Here is an 11,143-nt window from a genome sequence, read left to right as displayed (position 1 = left end):
TATTATTATTATTATTATTATTATTATTATTATTATTATTATTATTAAAGTAGGCCATGAGTTGGGTGTGCTGACATACAACTGTAATCTCAGCACTTGGGAGGTGGAGGCAGGAGAACCTCAAATACTGAGCACTTCCAGACCCACTTTTACAGGAAAACAGTAACAACAAAACACACTTTGCCCACTATACCTTTCCTAGCCTAGTGCTAGCAGGAGCAATTGAGAGAAATCCTACAATATAGCACAGAGCCCTCCTAACCAAGCTTTAACAGTACTTTTAATTCTATACCTTTCTTTATCTTACTGATTTGAAAAACTATTTTTTGCCATGTATGGTAGTGCATATCTTCCATGCCAGTACTCAAGAGACAGAGAAAGAAGAATCTCTAAATTTTAGCCAAACAAAACTACATACTGAGACCTAGGGAGAGAGGGAGAGACAGACTAATTCACACCTGGGTATGCTGGTGTACACCAGCACTCATCGAGAATGCCAACTCTGAGAATAGTCTGAGCTACATAGTGAATTTCACACCAACCTGTATTACATAGTGAGACGTCTCAAAGAAAAGAAAAATTAATTCCTACATAAGCCACAACCTACTATAGTGCAGTATTATATATAATAATTCTTGAATTAATACTCTTACCTAAAATATAGACAGGTTTATAGGATACTACTTATTTAGGACACTATTTACAAGAATACTTAAGATCACATAGTAAACCAGGTATGATGGCACACACTTCTGACCCCAGCATTCAGGAAGGCAGAGGCAGCCAGATCTCTGAGTTTGAGGCCAGCCTGGTCTACAGAGTTGAGTGCCAGGAATACTAAAGCTACACAGAGAAATCCTGTCTTGAAAAACCAACCAAACAAACAAAAACATATAGTAATAAGCTAACTTAGATATTCATGAGCACTCTTAAGAAGTCACTTACCCATTGGATATGCTCTGCAATCAGGCATCCGACTACTTTTTTGTCATTAGAAATGAAGAGAAGTGTTTTAGCTCTAGAGTAGCACATTAATGGAGCCTGCTGGAAACCCAGATCATTGTCAACCATCTCTCTAATTTCATCAACCTGCCAAGTAAAGAACAATACTATTTATAAACAAAGAAACACTGTACACAGGTAAAAACCATTCAATAAGCTGAATAAATATATTCTCTAAAGAGCTTTCTGCTAGGGGTGTTATCTATTGATTCTAAGACAGCAGCTTGCTATTTTACTATGTACCTCTGACTGGCCTGGTGCCAGGTTGGCCTTGAACTAGTGGTAATTCTTCTGTCTCACCCTTCTGACTGCTGAAATCACAAATGTGTCCCACCATACCTGGCCTCAAGAGCTCTTTTAGATCCCTGTTTTGTTAACTTTTTAAGCACTAGAAGCAACTTGGCAAAAGGTAGGAATGGGGGTGCTGCCAAAGCCAGCAGTCTAGGAATTAAGATGATGAGTGACAGAAAGAGTCAGGCAGTGGTGGCACGCTTCTTCCCAGCACTCAGGAGGGCAGACGCAGGCAGATTTCTGTCAGTCCCAGTCCAGAACGACCAAGGCAACACAGAGAAACCCTGTCTTAAACCCCAACCACAAAAAAAAAAAAAAAAAAAAGTAAGAATATTGAGACTCCCTTAGTAGGAGCACCAGCTATGTCAAATGGTTAGAACAGACTGGAATCTTAGCCAGCAATCTACTTTCTTCCCAAGCTTTAGAACTCCCAACAGTAAAATTAATGAGACAGAGGATAAGAAATTCATGTTTACTGTCTAGCAAGCATTTAAAAGGAAGACAAATCAAGAACTACCCATTTCAATCCAATATCCCTTGGAGTATTATAGTTCCTTCATTTTGTATGTGTAAGAAGCAAACTCAAACGTGACTGAAATTTCTCTTTCTGTTTTGTGTTTGTTTTTTGTTTTTGTTTTTTGAGACAGGGTTTTTCTGTTGTAGCCTTGGCTGTCCTGGACTCACTTTGTAGACCAGGCTGGCCTTGAACTCACAGAGATCTTCCTGCCTCTGCCTCCCAAGTGCTGGAATTACAGTTGTGCGCCACTGGACACACAAGTTATAATGTTCCATATAATGACCATCCATGTCACTAAACCTAAAATGCAAATAACCTCTAGTGTGTTTCCTCCTCTTGCTTCTGTAGTACATACAGCAAACTGCATCCCTTAAGTGATGAAAATTCCCCCCTCAATATCTCTGATACCCTAAATGAGTATCCCTGATTGGTTCCTAGACGAAGGTTGCTCACAATTCCTTCTGTTTTAATTTTAATCTTATTATAGCTTACTAACTTATAATATAATCAATTGTAGGCTTTCCCTGAGACCCTTAATCGAAAAAATCAGTAGTTATTGAGACAATTCTTGGCAAAGTCTGGCTGTCACATAAGGAACCGTAGTAAAGTTTCTACTATGCATTTCTAAATGACAGCTGGAAATTTTTCATACTTGAATTTTTCCATTACTCACTTAGTGACTCCACAAGCAACTGTCTTTATGCAAAAATCAACGTTTTAAATATAAGACAAGCTGAGCATACTTTATGGCATTTTAGGCATCATTAGTGCTAATCTGTTGTCTGCAACTGGCTTTCCAGATTACTGATCTAAAGACATAAAGAGCCACAGAGTAAATGACTTATATCAAGTAAGATGTTAGCTGTATTTTCAAATAGGTGTTCTCTTAGCTTCCTTTTCATGTGACATAGCCCTAAATTTAAAGATGTTCAACTGAAAATCTAAAGAAACTATAGCAAATAAATTATTTCCCTTGAGGCGGTAGACATTTTGGACACATACTAGAGAAAAACCAGGGTTTTAGATAAATAACTAAACTCATACCCACATTAAGCACCTTTTTTTCTTTTTTCATAAAGTTTATGCCATGGTCCCTTTCAAAATGCTCTGTATGACAAAACAGTGCCATCTTCAATATCTAACTCATTTCTCAATAAGGTAAATGTTATGAAATCTAAAGGCATAATTATGCCTTCTATGTAAACACACGGTTGATATTACTGGATTGGCATTTAATCTACTTCATATATTTTGTATGTAGCAAGGCTATCATAATTTTTCAAGTGAGCTGTATTTTCTTTGGGTGGGTTCCATTCTTTAAATGCTTGCTTCTTGTTTTTAGGATTGACGTTCAATCGAAAAGCCTGCAGTGTGTTATCCCCTTAGCCATAACACCAAGTTTTCATGAAATTTCACCGAAAAGTTACCTTTTTCAGGGCATACTTTGGGTCTTCAGGAAGAACCATTATTATCCTACCATCAGGATATTCAGCCAGAATTCTCTCTTTTTTCCAGCCCTAGACATGAAAGAATGAATTTATACATCATACTTTCATCATTCATGCACAAGACAAAAAGTACATCCTTTTGTCTAAAAGTTGCAAACATAAAAAATACAGGTTCATTAATACTTAACTAACAAGGTGTGATAAATCATCTGTTTTGTTACGCTTACAGCAGATTGAACAAACTAATTTCTAATTCTCATTCACAGATATGTCATACCACAAAAATTCTAATCTATCATTTCCCATCTTAACAAATTTTGAAGATCACACATGAAAAAAAAAATTTAAAAAAAAAAAATCAAGCCCCTTAAAGTCAGTGATTCCCAGAAGAGAAAGAGTAGCTCTCCCAGACCCTGGGTAAAGAACTCAGCTCTTAGGTTTCTTTGGAGCATGGCACCTCCACAAATAAACACTTATATTTATGTCTGCCAAGGACCTCCAGGAGGTTTCAGCTGAATTGATTTGCATGCAGTAGCCCAATATGAAAGAAACAGCTTTTACTCTTATTGTTCACAACTATCAAAGCCACAAGAAGGAGACTATAAAAAATATAACTACCTTCTAAGAATCTAATAGGGAAGGAGGCTACGTTGTGTGTATCTGAAGTTAGACATACTCAAAAAAAGAGAGGTAATAAACTCTTCTTCAGATCCACACTCATGGTGATTAATGAGCAGAACCTGCATGAAAAAAAACAAAACAAAACAAAAGCCACTTAAATCTAGTAAGATGGGACTGAACCAGGTTAAAACTAGGAGCTTTGAAGTTCAAAATAATTACAGAAAGAATGAGCTTTAACTAGTTGTTCCATTTTCTTACCCAACCAATGTTATGTAAAAAGGCCTTTTCAAAAGCAATTTGTATTTCTATGTAGGAAAAAATTCTTTTCTAGCGTAACTTCTAAAAATATAAAAGCTCAATAAAGAAAAAAACAGCTAATTTTTTATATACTATAAGTCTAAAAGGATGGAAACTGGTTTTCTAAGTTATCTTTTTGTTTTGTTTTTTTTTTTTTTGATGGGATGGAAGCAGGATCTTAGTTGGAGACAAAAAATGTAGTTTACAAGGGTCAGCATACATAAGATCATAAAACAAAATATTAAAAATTCAAAATCTGCTTAAAAATAAGTATTCAAGGACAACTAAAATTCAAGTGACTAAAATGAACTAGGGATGAGAATATTATCTCAAGATTAAGAAATCAGGCTAGAGAAATAGCAGTTACAAGCACTTGTTCTTGCAGAGGACCCAGGTTCGATTCCCAGCCCCCACATGGTGTCTCACAACCATCTGTAACCTGAGTTCCAGGACATCCAACAGGCAGGCACATGGTACACACATACATACAAGTAAAACATTCATACACATAAAATAAAATAAAATAAAATAAAATAAAATAAAATAAATCTAAATTGTTTAGAGATTAAGAAATCAGAATAAAATGCTCAGTCAGAATCACATACGTATTGAATATGCATAAACAATTTTTAAAGGCATGAAAGAAAACCTGCTTAAAAAAGAAATTACATTAACATTACTTCATGGAAAGCTTTTAATCCAAACTATTTTCTACAAAGTGAAAGAGAAGTTTTGCGTTTTTTTTGTTTTTTAAATCAAACCATAGAGTATGGGAGGAAGAACTCAAACTACGAACTCAATAAAGAACTACAGATTTCAGTAATTTCAAACTATACACACACCCTGAACTGAATTATCAAAACATAGTTTAAATAGAGTATTCTTATTAATTGCCTTTAAAAATAACAAAACTGGTACAATTATATCACATACTACAGACATTATTTGGGCTTACTAACATTTTACTATAAAATTTTCTTATAACTTAAAATGTGCATGTCTATGTATGAAAACCATCATAATTAGATAATTTTTAAAGATTTATTTATTAAATTTATACAGTATTCTACCTTCAGATGAGCCTGCAACCCAGAAGAGGGCACCATATTTCATTATTGATGTTATGAGCCACCATGTGGTTGCTGGGAATTGAACTCAGAACCTTTGGAAGAGCAGCCAGTGCTCTTAACCTCTGAGCTATCTCTCCAGCCCCAATAATTTTTATTTTAAATATTATTGTTTTGTCATGTACAACTGTGAAAGACAAAATTATTGTTATTTGGATTACACTGATCTTCAGTGGAAACTCTCTAAGCGTTAGGGTTTTTAATTTTTTAATTTATATTATGTATATAAGTGTTTTACTGTGTGCCTGCTGCCCTCAGAGGTCAAAAGGTGTTAGATGTCTTTTTTTTTTTTTAATGTGCATTACTGTGAAGGTGTCAGATCCCTTGGAACTGTGAGATTCCATGTGGGTGCTGGGAATTGAACTTGGTCCTTTGGAAGAGCAGACAGTGTTCTTAACCACTGAGCGAGCTCTCTAGCCCCAAAACGATTTATTATTTATACAATATTCTTCCTGCATGTGCACCTGTATGCCAGAAGAGGGCACCAGATGTCACTGCAGATGGCTGTGAGCCACCATGTGGTTACTGGGAATTGAACTCAGGACCTCTGGAAGAGTGGCCAGTGCCACTCTCAGTATCTCCAGCCCTTTAGATGTCTTGAAACTGTAGTTGTGGATGGTTGTGAGCTACCATATAGGTTCTGGAACCAAGCCTGATTTCTCTGAAAGATAAAGTGCTCTTAACCACGGAGCCATCTCTCCAGCCCCAGGTTTGGGTTCTTGGGATCTAACAGATACAGTATTTTCTTAGCTTTGAGTAAATCACAAGTCTAGAACTCTTTCCTAAACAATCTAGAACATGGCTATCACTAGCGGGCTACATTAAAGACAAATGGTAACTCAGGGGCTTCCTTTCTCTTACTGATACATACAAATAAACCTATTGTACTACTCAGCTAATCAACAAATATCCCCAAAGTACAACAATAAATACAGTCATGGACAAATAAAACCACCATATTAACTAAGGTACTCAAAACATTTATGTGACTGACAGGCAGTTTACGCCTCGCCTGTATCACTGATAACCTGACCCTTTTAGAGAATTTTTAAGAGTTGAAATTTGTTTATTGGTTGAAAATGAGATAAAGGTGAGGGATGTGCAATTTATTTAGCAGTGTTAATCACATCCTATATTCATATACGCAATGTTCTAGATCTACAAAGTACAATGAAATAAAACTAGAAGCTGGAGGCAGCAAAGGAGACACCTGGATGTCTAAGATCTACAAACCTTGGATCTTTATTCAAAAGCCAAGTTATCATGCTGGGGAGTTTTATGTCAACTTGCCACAAGCTAGAGTTATCTGAAAGGAGGGAACCTCAATTGAGAAAATGCTTCCAGCCAGAAGGTAGTGGCACACATCTTTAGTCCCAGTACTCAGAGGCAAAGGCAGGAGGATTCCTGTGAGTTCAAGCCCAGCTTGGCCTACAGAGTAACAGAGTAAGCTCTACAGAGTGAGTTCTAGGACAGTCAGGACTACACAGAGAAACTCTGTCTTAAACAGCCTACACCCCCCTAATCTGAAAAAAAGTAAAAAGATCATTACATTCAGCGATCAGGCATTGCTGGGGGAGGGCCCACTGTGGGTGGCACCACTCCTAGGCTAGTTGACCTGGGTTCTATGAAAAACAGACTGAACAAGACATGAGGAAGCCAGTGAACAGTTCCTCTCCATGGCCTCTGCATCAGCTCCTGCCTCCGGGCTCCTGCCTCCGGGCTCCTGCCCTGTGTGAGTTCCTGCCCTTAATGCTTCTGATGATGAACTGTTTTGTGTATGAAACTGCGGAGTGAAATAAACCCTTTCCCCCAACCCCAAAGTTACTTTGGTCCTGGTGTTTCATCACAGCAACAGTAACTCTAAGACAGTTGCTCTGCTTCAGATTCCTTTTTCATTCCCACCTTTAGCCTTACTTTGCTGAGCTGAAGATGCTCAATGAGCAATCTAATCTCTGCTATTGCAGAGGACCAGAGTTCAGTTCCCAGGTCACTACCACCCATAACTCCAGTTCCTGAAGATCCAGTCCCTCTGATGTTACAGGGCATGTACACAGACGTATGCAGAACAACACATACACATAATTAAAAATAATGAAAATAAAATTTGAAAATAGCCTTTGTCTTCTGCTCAATTCAGTTCTTTTGCCTTTCTTCTTTTTCCTAGTCATCTTTCAAAAGAGTAAACACAAAGTATAAAGAAGTATTCATAAGTTTCAAGTTAAAATTAAAGACTGACTAGATCGTGATTTCCTTGCATTACACATTTAGTCATATATAATTTCTCAACTTTCAGTGATAGCACTCTCTAAAAGAATTTTTGTGATAGACACATTCTGCATGTCAAACATGGTAGCTTCTAGCAACATGTGCCTACTGAGCACTGGCAACTGCACAGCATTTTCAATTTTAAATGGCTTACTGACTTACCATGCTGGCAGTCATTTGAAAATCTGTCAACTCTTTGTTCAAAGTTTCACTTGTGGTCAATTCCATCAATGCCATATTAAGTCAGCACAATGTACACCTTCTATCTATCTATTTATTTACTGCCTTCAACCCACAATGAAATATTTCTCTCCCTATATATCACCAAAATATAAGATTATTTAAAAATATCACTCATGGAATTCAAAATTCTTCAGCTTCTGAAAGAATAGAAAGAATTCCAAACAGCGTTCAAAATCGAAATATCATAATCTCACCTGACTATATTTTTATCTCACTATCTACAAAAATCGTTTGCTTCAGTCAAAAGGATGTATCCATGACTTTCCACAAAAATTACCATTTGCTGTCTCTCTAGTTGTACTATGCTAAAAACCAAAGCTGACCTCCTTTGTTTGTTTTTAAATTCTTTCCCACCAATGAAAACCACTCTCTTCTGAAGAACCACTGTTCTTCTAACCAGGGCTCTGGTCACTTCTATGCTACAAAAGTTTCTATTATTTACTTAAATACTTATATACTTAATGTTGATTTATTGCTTCAATAGGTACTTAAGTCTGTAATTGCTAATTTTTCATTTCTTTCAAACTTTGCTCCCAAGCATGGAGAGCATATCACACAGTCGTTAAGAGTATTTTCTCTGCAAATGACAAATACGTTACTTTTCTTCTGACAGCGCAAAATGAAACTGACTTTCTGGTAGTGTCTGACGGTTTTGTGGTTCTTCCTACTTATTCCTCACACTTTACAGAACTCCTGTGCCTTACTTCACCAAAGAAACAGTAGTTGCTAAATCTAAATGACCAAATTAGACTCTCTCTCTGAGACATGAAGAGGCTCCTTCCTCACAGTTTCTATTAAATCAGATAAAATCCATTTCTTAAAATGGTTATCAATAAGGCAGACAGGGTAAAAGCGAATTGAGGAAGCATCTGTATGCTCTACATACAAACTACAAGAATTTCAGAGATAAGAAATACTTTTGATAAACTGAAACTTGGATATATAAGCATCAATTCTATTACTATATAATTTAAATGTTAGTTTAACCTTTTTAAAAATATGGACTTTAACCAGGCACAGGCACACATGCCTTTAATCCCAGCATTGGGGAGACAGAGGTAGTCAGATCTGAGTTCCAGACCAGCCTGGTCTACACAGTGAGACCCTGTCATAAACAAATAAACAATGTTTCTAATTAACTGGCCTTTTCAAATGATCAGTTTGGATTTGTTTATTTTGGACAGCACATAGCCCTGGGCGGCCTAGAGCGCACACTAGCCTCAGACTGCAGTGGTCCTCATGTCTCCTAGTAAGAGCACGGCACATCATGAGGATGCTATCAGCACACTCAGTTACCACTTTACTTTTTTTTTTTAATAATTTATTTAATTTTATGTGCATTAGTATCAAGGTGTCAGATCCCTTGGAACTGGAATCACGGACAGTTGTGAGTTGCCATGTGATTGCTGGGAATTGAACCGGGGTCCTTTGGAAGTACAGACAGTGCTCTTAACCACTGAGCCATCTCCCCAGCCCCCACTACTTTACTCTTAAACAGTTTCAGTTGGCATAAAATTTCATTTCTGCTTCCTGAACACGGTTTGTCTAGCATGAACTAAAACCAAGCACCAAATGACTTCTCTTCCATGTTCTTCTTTACATGAAATATAAAATTCACACTAATTAAATGATTGATAAATACTATACAAGGCACAATACAAGGTGGTTAACAAATTATTTTAATGTCACAACCCAAAATCTGGAGTTGTGATCAAAGTAGAACGTAAAGGCCTATATTTTTAAAGATTTATTTATTTATTTGTTATTTATACAGCGTTCTGCCTGCATGTATGCCTGTTCTCCAGAAGAGGGCACTATCTCACTTATAGATGGGGTTATGAGCCACCATGTGGCCACTGGGAATTGAACTCAGGACTCTGGAAGAGCAGCCAGCACTCCCAACCTCTGAGCCATCTCTCCAGCCCTGTAAAGGCCTTTTTTATCCTCTCTCTATATATGTCATAAAGTAATACAATGATTTAAAATAGTTTTGACCTAAACTAAGTAGATCTACATTTCAAATAAGCAAAAGACAAAAGAACATCGACTCTGACATGACCAACTGCTAAATTCAATTCCTTCTCTAGAGGTTATGTCAAAATAAGTAACCATTAGCTCTGTTCCATCTAAGGAGGAGTGACAAAAACTGACTGGAAGTAGGAAGAAGAGCTTTGCAAGAGACTTGGGAATTGACTAGGTGATGACTATACTTTGCTCCATAAATCATCTTCTCCAGGAACCCTGAGAGAGCAGAGGACTTATTTCTTTAATGACTTTTTTCTGTTCCCCTCAGAAAGTAAAAATTTTCCTAAAGTGAACAACTAAGCCTTTTAAATATAGTTTTTATAATTTTAAGAAACTAAATGAGCAGGGCAATGATGATGTACAGATTTAATCTTAACAATCGAGGGGAAGGGAAGGGAGGGGAGGGGAGCTGAGGGGAGGAGAGGGGAAGAGAGGACAGGAGAAAAGGGAACTAAATGAAAATGAGAAATAAACAATTCAAATTGAATACAAAGGACTTGTATGATGTTCATGTATTTTGGCCCTAAACATTCTATTAGCTGTTAGCTACTTAACAGCACCACTTTCTTTTCCAGATGTAAGACTATTAACAGCCAAGTTAGAAAGGTCTAAATGTCAAAGGAAAATACATCAAGTTCTAGCCTATATTCACTCACATGATATTTTATTTAGTGAGGTTGTAAGAAGGAGTATGTGGAAAAATATATATAAAATAGGGAATACAAAGGATAAGCAGAGTAGGGAACCAAAAAAGAAGGCCTCACCTAGCCTGGGTAGAAGGAACACTGAACAAAAGATAAACGGTTCAACCATGAAGCAGTGAACATAAACCATTCAACTAAAGCCAAGTACATGAATTTGGATGATACTATCAAGACCTTTAAGTGATCAGGTATTTAATACCCAATGAAATGAATTGCTAAGTTCAGTTCATATATCCTGGACATCTCCGTGTCCAGTACAGAAGGTAACATACAGAATAAAAGATTCTCTTTCAGTTACAGGTAAACAGCAGTTATACTAAGTTATCCTTTTACAAATAGCTGAAATGGATCAAAACTGCTAACACATTCGCTATTTCTAGAAACAAATGTAAAACAAACCTATTATGCTTAAGTGTATTTATAAAATTTATTTTATACTAAAATATATTTTACACTAAACCATATTTAGATTATGGTATTGTTTTGTTTTGTTTTTAAGAAAGAGTTTCTCTGCGTAGCCTTGGTGTCCTGGACTCACTTTGTAGACCAGGCTGCCCTGGAATTCACAAAGATATGCCTGCCTCTGCCTCCCTGTGTGACTTT

General features: G+C 36.7%; 1 protein-coding gene across 2 annotated transcripts in view; it reads right to left on the bottom strand.

The window, feature by feature from the left end:
* Esco1 (establishment of sister chromatid cohesion N-acetyltransferase 1) overlaps positions 1-11,143 on the bottom strand; it is a 32,811-nt gene that overhangs the window by 7,808 nt on the left and 13,860 nt on the right. Inside the window, exons 7-8 of one of the 2 annotated variants that reach the window (XM_055625277.1) lie at positions 3,238-3,327; positions 946-1,089 (exon numbers count right to left, since the gene is read on the bottom strand). In XM_055625277.1, the coding sequence (XP_055481252.1) occupies positions 946-1,089; positions 3,238-3,327 (234 nt within the window). Of the gene's footprint in view, positions 1-945; positions 1,090-3,237; positions 3,328-3,876; positions 3,999-11,143 lie in introns of those variants that run through there. The other variant, XM_055625278.1, reaches the window with a different exon arrangement.

This window comes from Psammomys obesus, unplaced genomic scaffold (assembly GCF_907164565.1).
Source record: "Psammomys obesus unplaced genomic scaffold, mPsaObe1.curated_primary_1811, whole genome shotgun sequence".
Taxonomy (NCBI): Eukaryota; Metazoa; Chordata; class Mammalia; order Rodentia; family Muridae; genus Psammomys; species Psammomys obesus.
The sequence above is the reverse complement of the archived record's forward strand: the minus strand, read 5'-3'. Positions and strand labels throughout refer to the sequence as shown.